Source organism: Bos taurus, chromosome 16, assembly GCF_002263795.3.
Source record: "Bos taurus isolate L1 Dominette 01449 registration number 42190680 breed Hereford chromosome 16, ARS-UCD2.0, whole genome shotgun sequence".
In the NCBI taxonomy this organism is placed as follows: Eukaryota; Metazoa; Chordata; class Mammalia; order Artiodactyla; family Bovidae; genus Bos; species Bos taurus.
In genome coordinates this window covers 79,299,067-79,318,077 of record NC_037343.1, presented here as the reverse complement: position 1 = coordinate 79,318,077, position 19,011 = coordinate 79,299,067, and the positions used below count along the sequence as shown (strand labels likewise).

At 50.5% G+C, this 19,011-nt stretch overlaps 1 protein-coding gene across 4 annotated transcripts; it reads left to right on the top strand.

Moving 5' to 3' along the window:
* The first annotated feature begins 352 nt into the window (after nucleotides 1-352).
* Nucleotides 353-17,710, top strand: DDX59 (DEAD-box helicase 59). 4 transcript variants are annotated; one of them, XM_005217345.5, is made up of 8 exons: nucleotides 353-807; nucleotides 1,488-2,305; nucleotides 3,454-3,621; nucleotides 7,470-7,559; nucleotides 11,819-12,070; nucleotides 12,980-13,132; nucleotides 13,668-13,796; nucleotides 17,215-17,707. In XM_005217345.5, exons 2-8 carry the CDS (start codon nucleotides 1,499-1,501, stop codon nucleotides 17,476-17,478), a joined length of 1,863 nt encoding a protein of 620 aa, XP_005217402.1. In that variant the 5' UTR covers nucleotides 353-807; nucleotides 1,488-1,498; the 3' UTR covers nucleotides 17,479-17,707. The 4 variants fall into 4 exon arrangements, with proteins under 4 accessions (XP_005217402.1, XP_005217403.1, XP_059731353.1 ...); XM_005217346.5 differs by having other exon boundaries at nucleotides 353-871; XM_059875370.1 differs by lacking the exon at nucleotides 353-807 and adding an exon at nucleotides 883-1,288.
* The last annotated feature ends 1,301 nt before the right edge of the window (nucleotides 17,711-19,011 follow it).

Sequence of the window (19,011 nt, the reverse complement as noted above, 5' to 3'; positions counted from 1 at the left end):
GGGCTCCCCGTCCCCGCCCCACTCCTGGCGCCCGGACTCTTTCCCTCCCGCCCCGCCCACCTGATGACGCTAATTCTTCCACGATGCCCGAGCCTGCCCTTCTCCTCGGAACTTGCCCGTTCCAGAGAGGCTCAGGGACGTACCGCCGGCCGGCAAACTGCCGGCCCCGCCCCTCCCCGGCCGCTCCCAGCCGGGCCCCGCCCCTCCCGGCCGCCTCTCCCAGCTGGGCCCCGCCCCCCGCGTTGGCCCCGCCCCCCCGCGCGCCGCGGCGCCTCCCAAAACCCGGAGACGTAGATCCCGCCCTCCACGCCGTCCCCACGCAGCAGGGTGGCCGCACGCTGCGGGCTCGTCGGCCGGAAGCCCGGCCCAGTGCCTCAAGGGGAACCTCCCCGAGCCGGAGCTGACACGGCCGCAGTCCATGCGGGTGAGCGTGGCCCCGGCCCCGCGGCTTCGGCCTGCCTCCCGTCCTACTCCTTTTGTGCGGACCGCGGGCGTCGGGTCGCGGCGGCGGGCTGCGCCTTGCGCGATCCCGTTCCCCCTGCGCCGCCGTCCCTACCCCAACCCCGCGTGCGGCCGGCGCCGTGACGTCACGCGCCTTTGCGTGCGTGGCCGCTGGGGGCCGACGTCGGAGGAGGAGAGCGGCGACGTCGGTGGGGGGGAGGAGAGGGGCGCGGACCTGGGCCGCGGTTTAGCGGCCGCGCACGCGCCGCATCGGTTCCGCCTGCAGGACGGCAGTTCCGAGCTCTCCCCGCTCGCGTGAAGCCGCGCCTTCCTCACCCGCCCCCTCGACCTTTTCGGAGACTTGAGGTTGTGACTAGACCGTCACTTGCTTTTCTGTTGGAATTTTTCCGGAAAAATGGAACCTGGCAATGTATCCTAAGAATTTTTTTTTCTTTTGAAAATTGTTTCTCAGCATATTTAACAGCCCCCAAATTAGGTTAAATGCCTGTTCCCAATTTCTGTCATTTTGTAAAACCCAGTTTCTGTTGTAAATAGGAAAAGCTGTGGTTGGGAGCAGTCCCTCGGCCCCCAAGTGCTGAGTCCCCGCTGAGACCTGAGCTTGTAGCACAGGTCACAACAGAAGGACGTGCGTGTGCCCTTGGGGCGACCCTGGGACCTGGTAACCTCTGGGCACGTGTTACTGTTGATGCTTGCACTTTGTTGTAAAGAGTCCAGTTGCGAAGTAGCCCTCTTCTTGTATTTTCTGTGTGGGCGTGTAACAGAAAGGTCTACCCCAGAATTTCTGTGATGTCTGGTTATGTCAGAGTGCAAGGCAGTCCACAGACAGGTCAGTGGTGCGAATCCGTGTGCAGCGTGCAGCCAGGACTGTCTTCACCAGGGGGACTTGGAGGGTGGGAGGGAAGCCTGAGGTCAGCACTGTCTTTTCTGTTCTTTGGAGGCATAGCCCAGGGACGTGATGACTTTAGGGTACTTTATCCGTGACTTTAATGAGGGTAAAATAAATCAGGGTATAATTTCCTCTGCAGAGTATTGAAGGATGTTCGTTCCAAGATCCCTGAAAATCAAGCGGAACGCTAACGATGACAGTGGAAATTGTGTAGCCAAGAAAGTCAAAGCCGAGGCAGAAGACCGGGGGCTGGATGCAGGTGGGGACAGTCTTGCAGATGCCTCGGGCACCGAAGGGGCTGCCGCAGCGGCCCACCAAGGGGCCCAGCCGCACCCTCTCCCCGGGCCTACTGGCCCGGTGTCTGAAGGGACTCTGCCTGACTCCGAGCCAGGGACACAGGCTGGCGATCTCCCCGAAGAGCCGGTGAAGTCCTTCTCCAAAACCCAGCGGCAGGCCGAGCCCGGGGAGCCCATATGCGTGGTGTGCGGGCGGTACGGCGAGTACGTGTGCGACGAGACGGATGAAGACGTGTGCAGCCTGGAGTGTAAAGCCAAGCACCTGCTGCAGGTGAGGGGCGTGGAGGCAGCGTCCGAGCCGAGCCGCCCCCAGAAAGCGGGCTCCGAGCCGGCAGCGCCGGGCCCTGCCCCCTACGTCTACACCGAGCATGCCTTCGTCTCGCACCTTCGGGAGGACCAGATTGAGAACCTCAGGCGGCAGCTGGGGATCACGGTCCGAGGCCGAGGCGTCCCCAGGCCCATCGTTGACTTTGAGCACTGCGGCTTCCCCGAGGCCCTAAACCGCAACCTCAAGGCCTCCGGTTACGAGGTGCCCACCCCCATCCAGATGCAGATGATTCCGGTGGGCCTTCTGGGCAGAGACGTGCTGGCCAGCGCGGACACCGGCTCTGGAAAAACGGCCGCCTTCCTGCTTCCAGTCATCCTGCGAGCTCTGTCTCAGGTGAGTTAGAGCTCACCTGTGTGAGCTCAAACAGGCGAGGGGTTTATCCAGCGTCAGCCTCAAGCTTGTTAAAAAACTGGAACTGGAACTGAATACCTGGGTCGTTAGTAACTGGGACTCAACTGTATTATGTTGAACCAATGTCTTCACTGAAGGTCTGAAAAAAAAAAAAATCACTTCCAAAATGGTTTCCTCTTAATGAATTTTCTATTTAAGGAGCTTTCATGCTTTCGCTTTGGGGGGAAAGTCCTGCTGACCAGATGGGCTGTGATTTTGGTGTCAGTCTAGAGTCCTTTGAGTTTGTGTCTTGAAATACCTAATACTAAAGTCACAAGTCTATTGTGGAGTTTCAGCATGTATCCTTAAGGGTGATCTCTGTTTCATCTTAAAAATGATAGCACCTTGCCTTTCTTGCTCATTTATAAGCATTCCCACACATAATGAGACTAAAAGACATTCTGAGTGATTATTCACCAAGTACTGGTGAGTTTGTGAGGTTTGAAGTATGGCAAGAGGGAAAGGAGTGAGAAATAACAGGTGAAGGAAGAAGAGAGGGAATTTCAGAAAACTAAACTGTAGTAGAAGATCATGTGAGAAAAAATAAAAGGAAGGACTAGATGGTCAAGATATAGATGAAAATCAACCCAGAACTTTGGGTTGGCCAAAAAGTTTGAGTTTTCCTGTAATCTTATGGAAAAACACAGATGAATTTTTTGGCCAACCCGATAGAATATTTGTACACTATGAGGTTTTTGGACAGAGACAGAAGTGAATCTACAAGGCACTAAGGGGAAACCGGCGGGCGATGCCGGGCCTGACCTGGCTCTTCATGGAGACCAGCGGGCCTCTTCCTTGGAGGAGGATGGCCCGAGATCACACAGTCCTGCTGATGGGAGCCAAGTGTCCAGGTTGCCGCCTTGGTTTTCGCGGGCGCCTCCCGCTGGTCCCCGTTTTGATGTTTCTTTGTGCACCCGTGTTCGTGGGAGATGGGTGTAGTTTCTGAGGGTTTTGGAGGAGCACTCTGCAGGGAGCAGGAGGCGGTTGGGCTGGTGGGATCTGTTTCCGAGGGGAGGTGCTCCTGGGATTGCCTCGCAGACTGGAGTCCGCAGCAGCGGCAGCTCATCGCGGGTGTGTTTCCATCTTTGCAGAGCAAATCGCCGTCGGGGCTGGTCCTCACGCCCACGCGGGAGCTGGCCATCCAGATCGAGCGGCAGGCCAAGGAGCTGATGAGTGGCCTGCCCTGCCTGAGGACCGCGCTCCTGGTGGGAGGCCTGCCCGCGCCCCCCCAGCGGCACCGCCTGCGCCAGCGCATTCAGGTGGGCCCGCTGGACAGGGCGCCTTTGCAGAGGACCGAAACAGTGCAGGAACCAAGGCTTTTCTCCCCAGGAGGAGCTTTAGAGTGTGGCTTTAGGTAGCCTTGAAACTCCTGTTCTGTGAGCCTTAATTTTCAGGTTGGGCTGTGTGTGACAAAGGACAGGAGCACAGTTGACCGCTGTCCGATGGTCTCACATCCGTTTATGTCCTTCAGTCCCTGAACTTGCTCTTGGATGTGGGTGGGCGTATCCCCTCTCTCCCAGCTGCGAAGATGCATCTCTGGAAGGTGGGCTTCGTCTCACGATCGTGGCTGGTGCATATCAGAGAGTGAATCCTACGAACAAGGACATCATGCTTCATAATCACAGTCCGGTGACAGACTCGGGAGATTCCCGCCTCCTGGCTGGAATGCATCGGGCGTGAATGTTGCTGTCAGTGCCTGAACCCCCCCCCCCCCCCCCCGCCCCAGGTCTCGGTGTCCCACCGGCTTCTTTTCATCAGGTTCAGCCGTGTTGCCCGTAGCTGTCGTGCCTCTCTCAGCACCTTCAGTTTGGAAACTACCATTCTTTTTTTCTTCTGATCTTGACATTTTTAAGGATTACAAGGCTTTTGAAGAACAGCCTTCAACTGCTGAGATTGGTGTTTTGTGTCTTTGATGGGAACATCACGGGAGAGGTGCTGTGTTCTTCTCATTACATCCTTTTACGTGGCACACAGCTTCAGTTTGTCCTTTTCACCCATGCTTTCGTCTGTCAAGTCACAGTAAAGTTTGTACCTTTCATATTGAGTAAGTGCTTTAGGAGGAGTACTTTCAGTTGGTAAATTTTTTAAGCTTCACCAGACTCCCCGGTTATTTATTTTTTTACGTGGACTGATGGTTCCTTTTTATTTATAGGATTATTACTGGGGTGGCTCATGGAGGCACCTTCAGGTCGGTTTCTGTGTCCTTTGATCATATCCCTATCCTTGTTTGAGTCCTTTCTTTCTTTTCTGTCTGAAAAGCGTGGTGTGCACTGAGCTCATCCTTTCTTTGCCTCTGCCCTGAACTCCTCATGGAGCCCTGGCTCCTTTGTGTAGAGAGCGGTGTTCGGAAACTGAGACCTGGGCTCTCCTTGGGCTCCTTGCTCTTGAGCCGTCACTGCTCGGGAACCTCGAGACCATGAGTTCCTGTTAATAGTTACAGTTCTCGTTCGTCACCAGGTTCCTTTTATGCTCTGTGTTTCCATGTTTATCGCTCTCACCATGAGAAACCTGCTGCCCTTATCCATAACGTGTTATCCCTCTGCCTGGCCCCGCTGTGTGTCCCCAGCGCCCCCTCCCCCGAGCAGGGCCTTCCTCCCTGGGCGCTGCACAGCCTCTCCGCCGACTCCATCCGGCCTCCTCCTCCCGCCCACACCGTGTCAGGCCTCGTGGACATGCACCCTCTGGAAGGAAAACTAACAACTGTCTGTCTGCTCAGTAAAGCTCTTTCAAGAGGAAGGACGAGGCGAAGACCTACTCAGATAAACAAAACTGGGAGGGTATTGCCAGGGGACCGTCTGCAGGAACTTGCAGAGGAAGCCATCCTGCAGATAAAGAAGATTCCAGAGAGGAAGGTGGGGGCAGAAGGAAGCTGGTGCAGAGGCGGCAGTGGGCGTGTGGGCAAAGTAAATGGACAGGCTGATGATCAGTGACCAGGAGCAAGTGTGGTGTCTGGAAACCAGGGTGGACACTGTCCAGCAGTAGGTGTAGTGCAGGTGAGATGGGGTCGCGGTCAAAGCATCGCCCTCCACACCTCGAGAACAAGCTGAAAGTGTCCATTAACTTTATGTTAAGACGCTTACTCCTTGGAAGAAAAGTTAAGACCAACCTAGATAGCATATTCAAAAGCAGAGACATTACTTTGCCAACAAAGGTTCGTCCAGTCAAGGCTATGGTTTTTCCAGTAGTCATGTATGGATGTGAGGGTTGGACCATAAAGAAAGCTGAGCGCCGAAGAATTGATGCTTTTGAACTGTGGTGTTGGAGAAGACTCTTGAGAGTCCCTTGGACTGCAAGGAGATCCAACCAGTCCATTCTGAAGGAGATCAGCCCTGGGTGTTCTTTGAAAGGACTGATGCTGAAGCTGAAACTCCAGTACTTTGGCCACCTCATGCGAAGAGTTGACTCATTGGAAAAGACTCTGATGCTGGGAGGGATTGGGGACAGGAGGAGAAGGGGACGACAGAGGATGAGATGGCTGGATGGTATTACCAAGTCAATGGACAAGAGTTTGAGTGAACTCCAGGAGTTGGTGATGGACAGGGAGGCCTGGCGTGCTGCGATTCATGGGTGTCGCAAAGAGTCGGACACGACTAAGTGACTGAACTGAAATAAACTGAACTGATAGATGTACTGGCATTCCAGGGGCAGCACTCAAAGAGCGAAAAAAAGTTCATAACTTCCAAATCATCAGAGGGGAAGATGGAAGAAAAGGAGTGAAGTCACGTCAACATAATTAAAACCAGCTTGATATTTGTGGGTGTGTGAAGGACACACAAGCCAAGCTAAGCTCTGTGCGCTAGGGTTCCAGGCCTTTTATCACGCACAGCAGGGTTAGCACTGGGCGGTGTGGACCGGAAAAGTGGGTGCAGCTGAGTGTGTGGGCTTATTTGCAAGTCCACCAGGGTCACCCCGGCCCTCCTCGTTTAATCGTTACTGTGGCTGTTCGTGTTTGCGTCTTAGGATGGATGGGAGGACAGACTCAGGCCGTGATTGTGTGCCCGAGCCACCATGCCTGCCCAAGTTTGGCTGAGGAGCCCCTGCTTCCTTTATGTTTATGTGTAGCCTTTGTTTGCGTATTTGGCTGTGCTGGGCATTAGTTGTGACATGCGGCTCTTGAGTCACAGCATGTGGACCCTTAGTTCACCATGTGGGGTCTGGCTTCCTGACGACAGATTGAACTTGGGTTCCCTGCACTTGGGATCATGGAGTCTTAGCCACCAGACCATCAGGGAATTCCAGAAAGCCCCTACGTGGACCACAACTTCAGCTAATATCGTACTACACTGCTAAGAGCCTTGATGGAGAAGGCAATGGCACCCCACTCCAGTACTCTTGCTTGGAAAATCCCATGGACGGAGGAGCCCGGCAGGCTGCAGTCCATCGCTAAGAGTTGGACATGACTGAGCGACTTCCCTTTCACTTTTCACTTTCAGGCATTGGAGAAGGAAATGGCAACCCACTCCAGTGTTCTTGCCTGGAGAATCCCAGGGACGGGGGAGCCTGGTGGGCTTCCGTCTGTGGGGTTGCACAGACTCGGACACGACTGAAGCGACTTAGCAGCAGCAGCAGCAAGAGCGTTGAGCGACCTTGAATTCACTATCCACAGCCTGGTAATTTGGAAGTGAAGTGGCAGGCCCAGAGAGGGCAAGGAGGGTGCCCTTGTTCATGGAGCCAGATCAGGGTCAGCGTGTCTGAGATCGCCCCCAGTCTGGCCCCTGCCACACCTTGGCCTCAGCCACGGGTTCTCCCCTCTGCCGTCACCTCCCTGCCCCCCAGCCTCACCACCACGACGCCCTCCCCTCTCCCTGGTCGTCCCTGCGTGCTCATGCCCGCTACTCCCGTGGGCGTCAGCTTAATGTCTGAGCTGGGGCCGGTACGTCCCTCCGCGTGCAGCCTGTCCTGGTCACGTGAGCACGTGTGTGTGCTGTCTCTCCCTTTGTGTTGCGGCTCTGGTGAGAGCAGGGGCGAAGTCTGACTCACTCATCGTTGAGTTCTGAGGACTCGCACAGGGTCTGGCATGCCTCAGCCACTCTCCAGTGCAGAATGAAGGAGTAAATGAATGAACGGATGTCAGCCGACTCTAATTTGCCTTTTTTCTTTTATTCAGGTTATCATAGCAACTCCTGGGCGACTTCTGGATATAATAAAGCAGAGATCTGTAGAACTCGGCAGTATAAAAATTGTTGTAGTGGATGAAGTAAGTGGTGGTGTTTAAAAACATAATTTTATAGAAGTTATGAAAAGCACATTATAGTTATGTAATTGTATTGTGTATTCAACCAATTTCTCCCCCAAAGGAAAACAATTCAGGGATTTTTTTGTTTTTTTTTAAATTGGCGGTAGTGGTTCTTAAGCTAGTTCTCGTGTCGGTTCGGTTCAGTCACTCGGTCGTGTCTGACTCTCTTTGACCCCGTGGACTGCAGCACGCCAGGCTTCCGTGTCTACCACCAACTCCCGGAGTTCTTGCGTAGACTGCAGCTAAGCTGAAATTAAACCACAGCTGTCTTTTCTTAATTGGGCTTGCTCATAAACTGATGAGATCTACTGTATTCTCAGTGATAAGTTTTTAAAACATGCTGTCTGTCATTTATCTGCAAAAAAAGAATTGGTGCAAGTCACGATTAGCAGGAATTTTGGAAGTAGTTAATGATGTTTAGTAGGAGGAGCTTTTTAAATTTTTTCTACGTGATCAGAAAATGTGGGGTGCTGGGTGCTGACCCATGACAGCAGCCTGCCTGCCTCCGTGGCCCCACTAATTAGCACAGCAGACGTGGGTTTGGAGCCCGTGTCCCCGGTCCGCCCCCAGCTCCTCAGCACTGTGGGGCCCTGCGTCACGCGCCTCAGGTTTTACATCTATAAAACAGGGCCTGCCAGTGCCCGTCTCCCTAGAGTGTCCCCTGAGACACGCGTGGCGTCTAGGGAATGCCCAGCACACAGGGACAGTCGGTCACCCTTGGCAACGAGTTAAGGCTCGCTGAGTGGGTGGGTGAGCGTTTCGCCCGGGCACTCTCAGGAGTGAAGTCAGATTGTCTGGGAGTGAGGGCGTCCATGCAGGTGACGCCAAGGATGGCTCCCAGAAGATGAGGCCAGGTTTGGTCTTGATTCGGGGACGCCACGTCCACCTCTTCCTCGATCTGCGCCCCCCACTTATCTGGACCCGAGTTCTGTCTCCCCCAGGGGCTCTGCCGCGTTTAGAGTAGCCTTGTGTTCATCGTGAGCGGTTCTAATATTCGAAGCACCTTAAATGTAGGTAGTGCTTTTAATTCTAAGAGCTTTTAAAAGTACGTTTTCCCACACTTCGCACTCCGTTAACACCCCTTCAGGGTATGTAGGAAATAGACTCGTAAGTGGAAACTGAGGTGTGGAAAGAATAAGATTTTACCAAGTTCTGGTTGATAATGGTTTCCAAAAAATGCAGTGTAGATGGGAACCGGTCATGAATATCGTGTATGTGTGTGTGTGTGTGTAAATGAAACAGAACTTTCATATAACAATGCTTAGCCTTGCAACATAAGATTTTCCTATTCCTTTATTTTTTATTCTGTTATATTTTAATGGCTTTGAAAAAGTACTATTCATGGTCCATTCTACAGTTTGAAAAGCAACTGTATTCTGTGAGTAATCCATGTGTTAAATGCGTTAAAGACAAGTTGGAAATAGGAAAAACACCCATATTCCCCTTGAGATAACCAAATATAACCATGGAGATTTTATTTCTTTTTCATTTCCTCCTGGCCTTGGGAATTCAGACTTTATTCTGTAGACATGGGGAAACTTTAAAGGATCCTAAGCCTACGTGTATTATAATCAAGCTCATGTTGTCAACGTGCAGAATAGCCTTTAAGCAAGAAGGCTGGTTCCCAGGCGTTGGGGGTTGTTGAGGCCGGGTGGTGGCTGTAGTGGGGGGAGGAGATGGGAGGTAAGGGAGGTGGTGGGGTGTCAGGTCAGGGGTGATGGGTGTTATTTTCTTACACTTTGTTTACCAGATTTTCTGCAGTGCACTTGTTAGTATTTAAAAAATAATAATAATGGTAATAATTGCATCTTACAGAGTCAGATGAAGACTAATGATTGGCTGTAGAATTTGGCACCCGGGGAGTGATTGATGACCCAGAGGAGCTGGTGAGGGGGAGGGAGGTGAGCGCTGGACTGGACAGCGGTGGGAGGGGAGGAGGCAAGGAAAGGTGACGGGGCTGGGCAGCCCCTCCAGGGAGCTTAGGGAGGTGAGCGCTGGACTGGACAGCGGTGGGAGGGGAGGAGGCAGAGGAAAGGTGACGGGGCTGGGCAACCCCTGCAGGGAGCTCAGGGAGGTGAGCGCTGGACTGGACAGCGGTGGGAGGGGAGGAGGCAGAGGAAAGGTGACGGGGCTGGGCAGCCCCTCCAGGGAGCTTAGGGAGGTGAGCGCTGGACTGGACAGCGGTGGGAGGGGAGGAGGCAGAGGAAAGGTGACGGGGCTGGGCAACCCCTCCAGGGAGCTCAGGCCAGAAGAGAAATGGAAGGGATCTATTTCTTGTGGTCGTAATTTTTTCTGCACCAGGAGAAGCAAGGCAGATGCTGAGATGCGTGGGGCTCCGCGGGGTCGCTGAGGAGCGGGGGGATGTTTACACACGCCCTGCGGGTGCGTTTTCTCCTCTCACAGTTAATAGAACCGAGAAGGACCATGCTGGTGCTTTACACGGGCTTCCCAGGAGGCGCAGGTAAAGAGTCTGCCTGCCAGTGCAGGAGACGCAAGAGACCTGAGTTCGATCCGTGGGTCGGGAAGATCCCCTGCAGTAGGAAATGGCAGCCCACTCCATATTCTTGCCTGGGAGATCCCATGGACAGAGGAGTCTGCCGGGCTGCAGTCCGTAGGGTCACAAAAGAGTCGGACATGACTGAGTGCACACACACACGCTATATACTTTAACTCATTGATTCTCATCACATTTCTTGGAGGTCGTTACTGCTATAATTTCACCTGTAAGAGGAAAAACTGAAGCTTAAAGCTGTTAATTAACTTGCTTGAGGTCATGCAGAGCCAGGATCAAACCCAGACCATCATGATTACTTAAGATTTTTTAAATGTTACAGAGTGAGAGAGATTAAAACAGGTCATCAAACTTCAGTCTAACTGACAGCACATTAGTGGACACCAAAATGATTAAATATCTTATTTTCCAAAATTATAGACACCAAGGTTATATTTGAAAATCAAGGTAGCTTTAATCTTTTGTTATTTTAAAATTAAAAACCTAAACATTTTTTTCTATTTTTTCAGCAGTACATTCATTGTTATTGAAAAACCAGCAGCAAAAAAAAAAGAAAAACCAGCAATGCAAAGGTTTATACAGAAGTGAAAGCCTCCAAATTACATGTTTTAATTTATTTAAAATCATGCTTTATTATAAATACATGTTCGTGGTAAAAAAAAAAAAAGTCAAACTTTGCAAAAAAAAAAAAAAAAGCCATAAAATGAATTAAATTGTATCTCTAACCCCTGCTTAGGCTTCCCTGATAGCTCAGTTGGTAAAGAATCTACCTGCAATGCAGGAGACCCTGGTTTGATTCTTGGGTCAGGAAGATCCGCTGGAGAAGGGATAGGCTACCCACTCCAGTATTCTTGGGCTTTCCTTGTGGCTCAGCTGGTAAAGAATTTGCCTGCAATGTGGGAGACCTGGGTTCAATCTCCAAGTTGGGAAGATGCCCTGGAGAAGGGAAAGGCCACCCACTGCAGTATTCAGGCCTGGAGAATTCCATAGACTGTATTCCATGGGGTCACAAAGAGTCGGACACAACTGAGTGACTTTCACTTTCACACCCCAGCTCATAAATCTTCTCCCCAGAGTTAGCAGTTAAGTGTCCCGAGTATATATACAAATGGGCTCATGGTATACAGTGTTCTGTCTGTATTTCCCTTCTTTCCTTCTAGCAGTGACTCATTACCATTTAATAAAGAGCTCCCGGTCATTTTTCATGGTAGCATAGCATTGTATTGTGTGGATTTACCATAATTTATTTAACAAATCCTCTACCGATGTACATCTAAAGTCTGTGCCTTTTTTGGCCACTGTTAATGACACCATGATAAAATCTTGCTGGGATTTCTCTGGGAGTCGAGTGGTTGGGAGTCTGCCTCCCACTGTGGGGTCGCAGCTCCCATCCCAGGTCAGGGAGATAAGATCCCACCCGCTGAGGGAGCTGAGCCCGCGTGTCTCAACTAGAGAACCCAAGGGTCACAATTAAAACGTGACGCAGCCAAAAATAAGCAAATTTTGGAAATCTTTGTATATCACTGTAAACAGTTATACAAGCTTGAAATAAACGTGTGTTTTCCCCAGTTAATCCCATGTCTTTTGACGTCGTGGTGTATTTTTCCGTGTAGAGAGCATTTAACGTTTTAGGTTCTTAACTGTGTCCGTTTTCCTCCAGGGTGCTCTGGGTTCCGTGTAAGACTGACTTGCAGTGGTCTCATTCCAGGCTGACACCATGTTGAAGATGGGCTTTCAGCAGCAAGTGCTTGACGTTCTGGAGCAGCTGCCTCACGACTGTCAGACCGTCCTGGCGTCGGCCACGATCCCGGCCAGTGTAGAGCAGCTCGCCTGCCAGCTCCTGCGAGACCCCGTGGCGATCACCGCCGGAGAGAGGAACCTGCCCTGCCCCAGCGTGCGCCAGATCGTCCTGTGGGTGGAAGAGCCAGCCAAAAAGAAAAAACTGTTTGAAATCTTGAACGTGAGTGGGAGAGCGGTCAGCCCCGCGTTGTGCGCGGTGTTGGCACCCTCCACGGCTCTGGAGACGGTGCTGTTTGGACGTGGCTCTGGGGGAACCTGCTCTGGGAATTTCATCATAAACTGCTTTGCTTCCTTCAGAATTCTGTGGGGTTCAGATACATTTTTGTGAAAACATGCAGTGTAGACACAAGGTTGGTTTTCTTTTCTGTTTTATAGAACAGTATTTAAAGATCAAGGTCATTGCAGTGCTTCCCTGGCAGTCCAGGGCTTAGGACTCGTCACTCCCAATGCGGGGGACCTGAGTTCAGGCCCTGCCTGGGGACGTAGGATCCACGTGCCACACTGAGTGGCTAAAAAAAAACTAAGACAAGTGCTTTTTTGGCTGTTCTTGTTCTGTCTTTGAGAAATAGAAATTTTTGACAGTAACTAGCTTAAGGGAGAAGGAAATGGCAGCCCGCTCCAGTGTTCTTGCCTGGAGAATCCCAGGGACAGGGGAACCTGGTGGGCTGCCGTCTGTGGGGTCGCACAGAGTCGGACACGACTGAAGCGACTTAGCAGCAGCAGCAGCAGCTTAAGGGAGTGGTGTGTACTAGCCTAGTTACCTAAAGATACAGTGTTAAATATGGTTTGTACTGACTTCTGAACAGTATTGGAAACTTTAAATTGCACTTTAAGTTGTAAAACTATTTTCGTAGTATTAATGCGGTGATGGAGAAATCTGAAGGACATACACTGTTCGGCTTCTGTTTGTGCATATTTTAAAGAAAGCAGTCATTTGAACAGAATGTCCTTTTCCCTCCCTGACAGTGTTGATAAACCAGTGGATAACCAGCTCACACGAGTGCTTTCAGAAAAGCATCCCGTTGTAAATTATAGGAATAACCTTCAATATGTGCTGTTACTATTTTAGGATAAGAAACTCTTTAAGCCTCCAGTGTTAGTTTTTGTGGACTGCAAGCTGGGAGCAGATCTGTTGAGCGAGGCCGTGCAGAAAATCACGGGTCTGAAGAGCACCTCTGTACACTCGGATAAGACTCAGATGGAAAGGAAGAACATACTGAAGGTGACACCCAGCATTCTGCTTTGTTCTCTTGCCCCTAAATCTGCTTTGCCTCATTTTCAAGAGGTACCATAGTATCAGCTGTTTTTTTATTTTTATTTACTTACTAAAATTTTTTTCCAGCTGTTTTTAAAGCTGATCCTTTTTTTTAATGACTCTGAGAATTTCAGGCAAGCAGTGGTGTGATGTTAGTTGTCCCTCTTGCTAAGGCTTCTGTGTTTTGGGAGCAGTAAACCTGTTCGCTTGGAATTGTCCCCTAAACAGATTAATCATTCAGAATCGGCCGTCTGTGAAATCAGGTCACTTTGGACTGGGGCAGAGAGTGGTTCACTTTTGGAAAAGGTTTGCCTGAATCAATTAATAGAAAAGGTTTGGGGTCGGAAGGGACGGAGGCTGCCTGTATCACCTATGTGTTCCAAGAGCTTTACACCCTGCAGAGGTGGTGCAGCCACAGTACTGAAGAAGGTGTTGCGGAGAGAACGGGCCTGAATGACAGAAAACCACTCACGATAATGAGTTTTGTTGCTGTTTTGGAAAGGGGCTGCTCGAAGGAGACTATGATGTTGTGGTGAGCACAGGGGTCCTGGGAAGAGGCCTGGACTTGGTCGGCGTCAAGCTGGTCGTCAATTTCGACATGCCCTCCAGCATGGACGAGTACGTGCATCAGGTAAAAGGTTTACTCAGCACCACCGTTTTGCTCATGAATTTTGTTTTTTTAAAAAAGAAGTTTATTTTTGGCTGTGCTGGGTCTTCGTTGCTGTTCGGGCTTCTTGCATATTGTGGGGAGCGGGGACCTCTCCCTAGCTGTGGTGAGTTGGGGCTCCTCTCTAGTAGTGGGGAGCGGGGACCTCTCCCTAGCTGTGGTGAGCGGGGGCTCCTCTCTAGTCGTGGGGAGTGGGGACTGCTCCCTAGTTGCAGCATGCAGCCTCCTCGTTGCAGTGGCTTGTCTCGTTGCGGAGCCCAGGCTCAGAGCACAGGCTCAGTAGTTGGGGTGCAGGGGCTTAGCTGCTCCGTGGTGCATAGAATCTTCTCGGAGCAGGGATCGAACCCGTGTCTCCTGCAGTGGCAGCAGATTCTTTACCACCAAATCACCAGGGAAGACCCTACTCGTGCATTTTCTTATGCAAGGTATTGTCGATATAGTCGTGAGTTTTTTTTTAAGCAGAACATAAAACTGCATATATTTTTGCTTCTAAAATATATGTATTTAAGGACTTCCCTGGTGGTCTAGTAGTTAAGACTCCATGCTTCCACTGCAGGGGACTCCGGTCTGATCCCTGCCTGGTGTGGGGAACCAAGATCCCACCTGCTTTACCGTGCGGCCAAAGGGTAAAACGATAAATGTATATAAACTAAGTATGTTTTTTCAGAAGAACTATGTGGATGCCTGGAATGCATTAAAATTTAGCTGGGGGCTCCCCTGGTGGCTCAGTGGTTAAGAACCTGCCTGCCAGTGCAGGAGACATGGGCTTGGTCCCTGGTGTGGGGAGGTCCCACCCACCTCGGAGCAGCCAAGCCCATGCACCACAGCTATTGAGCCTGTGCCCTGGAGCCCGGGAGCTGCAGCTGCTGAGCCCTGGTGCCCTAGAGGGGCACCAACAGGAGAAACCAGTGCAGCTAGAGTAGCCCCTGCTCGCCACAACTAGAGAAAAGCCGGTGCAGCAGTGAAATAAATAAATAAAAATTTAAAAAAATTAGCTGGAAAAAACAGCCCGCGATGTTTGTTAGAAAAATTTAAGTGGTTGGCTTTTGGTTTAGTTTTTTCTTTGTGTTTTTTGTTTTCTTCAGTGAGCGTGTTAAATGGCCTTTATAAGGAGAAAAAGAGGGCTTTATTTAAAAGGTTGTTTTAAGTTGCTACATCTGGCCAAAACAAAGTTGGTCTGTTGGAGTGTCTGTGTTTCAGGAATCGTGTCTTCCGTCGCCTCTCCATGTCCCTGTTTGCTCTAGACCTTCCCCTCTCGGGGTCTGTCCCCTCCCTTTGCTCTAGAGATAAGCGCCTCTCCTCTTTCCGGCAGGAACAGAGCCTCTCTCAGCGCTGTGTTATCTCCCTGGCCGCTGCCTCCTTCCTTCCCAGCGTCACTTGCAGCCTCTTGGAGTGAAGTCTTTCGCTGCTGTTCTTAGAACCACCTCTGAGTGTCGCGTTTGCGGGGCTCACCCACTGAAACGCCCGTAGCGCCTTTACTGCGCCGCTGCTTTATTCCCCCAAGACTTGATCATCTGGCCGTCTGCCCGCCCTCCCTCCCTGTTTTGTCCACACCGCCTCATTTCCCTGTGCCTCAGAGACTTGGTTATTCCACAGGGCTGACTGTTCAAGTGCCTGAAGCTCATGTTCTTCCAGACTTTCAGTTTGATAATTTTGTGGATGGAAATCTGTCTGGAATGTTAAAATACTCAAGAAGCCTCTTAAACAAGTGTGCTGGTTGTAACTACGTACTCATCTCTCCCTCGTCCAGGTCAGCCCCATGGCTGGCAGTTACTGTGGGCACCGCTGTGATGCTGTGTGTGTGTGTGTGTGTGCGTGCGTGCGCGTTTTCAGGCTCTTCTCCCTCGTAGGTTATCACACGATGTTGAGTAGCGGTCCCTGTGCTGTGCTGTGCGTCCTTGTTTTCCTGTTTTATGGGCATTAGTGTGTATCTGTTAATCCCAATCTGCTAATTTATCCCTCATCCCACTCCCCTTCCCCTTTAGTAACCACACGCTCGTTTTCTGTTAGTCTCTTTCTGTTTTGGACTTAAATTCATTTGTATCTTTTTTTTAGGTTCCACACATGAGTGACATCACACGGTGTTTGTCTTCCTCTGACTCTCCTCACTTAGTGTGATCATTTCTAGTTGGGTCCATGTTGTTACAGATGGCATTGTTTGATTCTCTTTTGTGGCTGAGGAGTATTCCATGGGGCTTCCCTGGTGGCTCAGTGGTAAAGAATCCAGCTGCCAATGCAAGAGATGTGGGTTCAATCCCTGGATCGGGAAGATCCCCTGGAGGAGGGCATGGCAACCCACTCCAGTATTCTTGCCTGGAGAATCCCGTGGACAGAGGTGCCTGGCAGGCTGCAGTCCACGGGGCTGCAAAGAGTCAGACACGACTTGAGCGGCTGAACAGCAACATGTGCGTGAGCCACGTCTGCGCCAGGCCTCCTCCCTTTGTTAGTGAATGAATCTCTGACGTCTTGCCTTCTCACGGCTCACCCGAGGTGCCTTCACCAAGTGTTAGTATGTACTGAGTGCTTAGCCGAGGGCAGGCACTGTTCTGAGCACTTTAAAGGCTTTTCTTGTTGAATCTGGCTCGTTCTGTTTTTGTGGTTGCGTGGGAGTGTATTACATGGATGTCCTGTCATTTGTTTAACAAATCCCTCGCTGCTGGATGACCAGATGTTTCCAGCGCGGTGGTGGTAAACACCCAGGCACTCAGCTGCCGGGGCCTCTCCTGCAAATACATCTGTAAGAGAAATTCCTAGTGGGAGGAACAATCGATTCATTTAAATAATCTGAATATACTTCATTTTCAATTAAGGAGCAGAAATTGACCAGGATTGTGTCTTTCTCTCCCTTTTGAAGAGTTTCTCAGTATATTTGGAGACATGTCAGTTTTCTTCCTTATCATAGGTCTCCACAAATTTGTGTGTGTTTAGTTCTGTCAGAAAGAGAAATAACTTCACGCAAAAGCGGATTTGCTTCAACCTCAGACCTCAAGGCATCTAAGTGCCCTGAAGAAGGTAGTCCTTTCACCCCTAATTGTAGTAGCTTTCGAAAAGTTTTTACCATAACTCATTCGCAGTAAGAAGCATCTTTGTGTCCTTACTCCTGCATGTACATACACACACACACACACACACACACGCGCGTGACCGAAACACAGGTTTCACAGACAGTACTCTTACTGGTTTTGTTTTCTCTTTGGACTGTGCTAATGGCAGCCCCCTAAATTGATGTCACAGGTATATTGGGAGGACCAACTCAGCAGATGCCATCTGGACAAATACTCATCGTAGTGAAGCCTCTTTAAATACTACTGTTCAATTTCTTTCAAGAGACGTGAGGATTTCGTGTGAGCATTTTGAAAATGTCCTTTGCATTTCATTTCAGATTGGAAGAGTGGGGCGGTTAGGTCAACATGGAACAGCGATCACTTTCATCAATAACAACTCGAAAAGACTCTTCTGGGACATTGCAAAACGTGTGAAACCCACAGGGTCCCTTCTCCCCCCACAACTGTTAAATTCCCCTTACCTTCACGACCAGAAGAGAAAGGAACAGCAAAAAGACAGACAGACACAGGACAATCTGGTTACGGGGGCCAATCTTATGGACATTATTAGAAAGCACGATAGAAGTAATGCTCAGAAGTGACTTGTTATGCCACCTTGAATCATTTTTATTGTGTATCGTCAGTGAAACTTCTGTACACTGTTACTGTGTGGGTTGATAAATGTGACATGGACATGAAACAAAAAATTAACACGATGTAAAAAGTTTTAATAATTAAGTTTATACAGTCATATTGTATTTATTTACCTTTTTAATTTTCCTAAATTAAAAACATCAGAAAGTGAATTGCTAAATAAAATTTTTTTCTCTCTGGGAAAAGTCCTTTTTTTTTTTCCAATCAATATTGCTCCTAGCTATCGTCAGAAGCAGAAACCTGCATGGCCTGACTCAGATGGTGATTCTTCTGTTTCGTATCCCTTGTGTGCATGCGTGTTGGCACCTGGATTATTGTTGAATCAGTGAATGTTAGGGAAAAGTAGATGACAAAACAATGGAAAAACTGGTCCGCACTCCTTAAAAGAAACGTAAGATATCTGTTTTCTCTCTCCGTTTTCCTTTCGGCTGGGTAAACAAACTCTCCTTTAACGTGGGCTGCTTAGCAAATGGGCTTCCCGGGTGGTGCTAGTGGTAAAGAACCCGCCTGCCGGTGCAGGAGACAGAGGAGACGTGGGTTTGATCCCTGGGTTGGAAAGATCCCCTGGAAAAGGAAACGGCAACCCACTCCAGTATTCTTGGCTGGAGAATCCGTGGATAGAGGTCTGCAGTCCACGGCGTCACAAGTAGGACACGACCGAAGGGACTTGGAAGGCGTGCGCGCTGATTGAAATAACGAGTTACGTGAATGCTACTTTGCAACGTTTAGTTTTATGTTGATACTGTTTTCCTAGTTTAGTTGGCTTATTTAAAAATTTAAAAATGTATCCGTGTACTCCACACACACTCCCTGAGCTCACACTCTGTTCTGGATGCGTGTTCAGTGCTCAGGACACAGTGGCATTGTCCCTGCCCTCCGTGTGCAGGCTGCATCATAAACCAGCCTTAGAGTCTGGGTAATTGAGGGAAGCCAGGGCGTGGCGGCCCTCCTCCGGGGTTGAGCTCTTCCACCTCTTGGTGGCACCCTCTTAAACATGAGGCCTCCAGGGTTGGCCCGTCTAGGGCCAGGCGTTCAAATCCCTCAGCTGATGATTTTAAACTCCAGGAGGAAGGATGGAGTTTTGCTCTGATCCATCAGCACTTCGTTGCTTTGAGAACCGTTATATCTGCATAGTTGGGTCAGTTACACGGTGTGTTACGAAAAGGCTGGCGTTTAGGCTTTGTATCCTCTGCATCCTCTTGGGCGTGAGAGTGATGAGTAGAAAGCCTAGTGTCTGTCGTCTCCACCCAAGGCGAGCAGTGGGGTCACAGTCTCCCCAGAGTGTGCCAGCCCTCAGGACACCCCCTCGCCCCGGCCCTCTGTGTCTGCCCACCTAAGGAAGCAGGCACGGCCCGTCTCCAGGCTCCGTGCAGAGGGGCAGTGAACACGAGTGCACTCCTAGGAGGCCACGTACGCGCTTCATTGATGATCGCAAAAGGAAGGGCAGCTTTTCACGAGGCTCAGACTTGTTGGCAGATGGA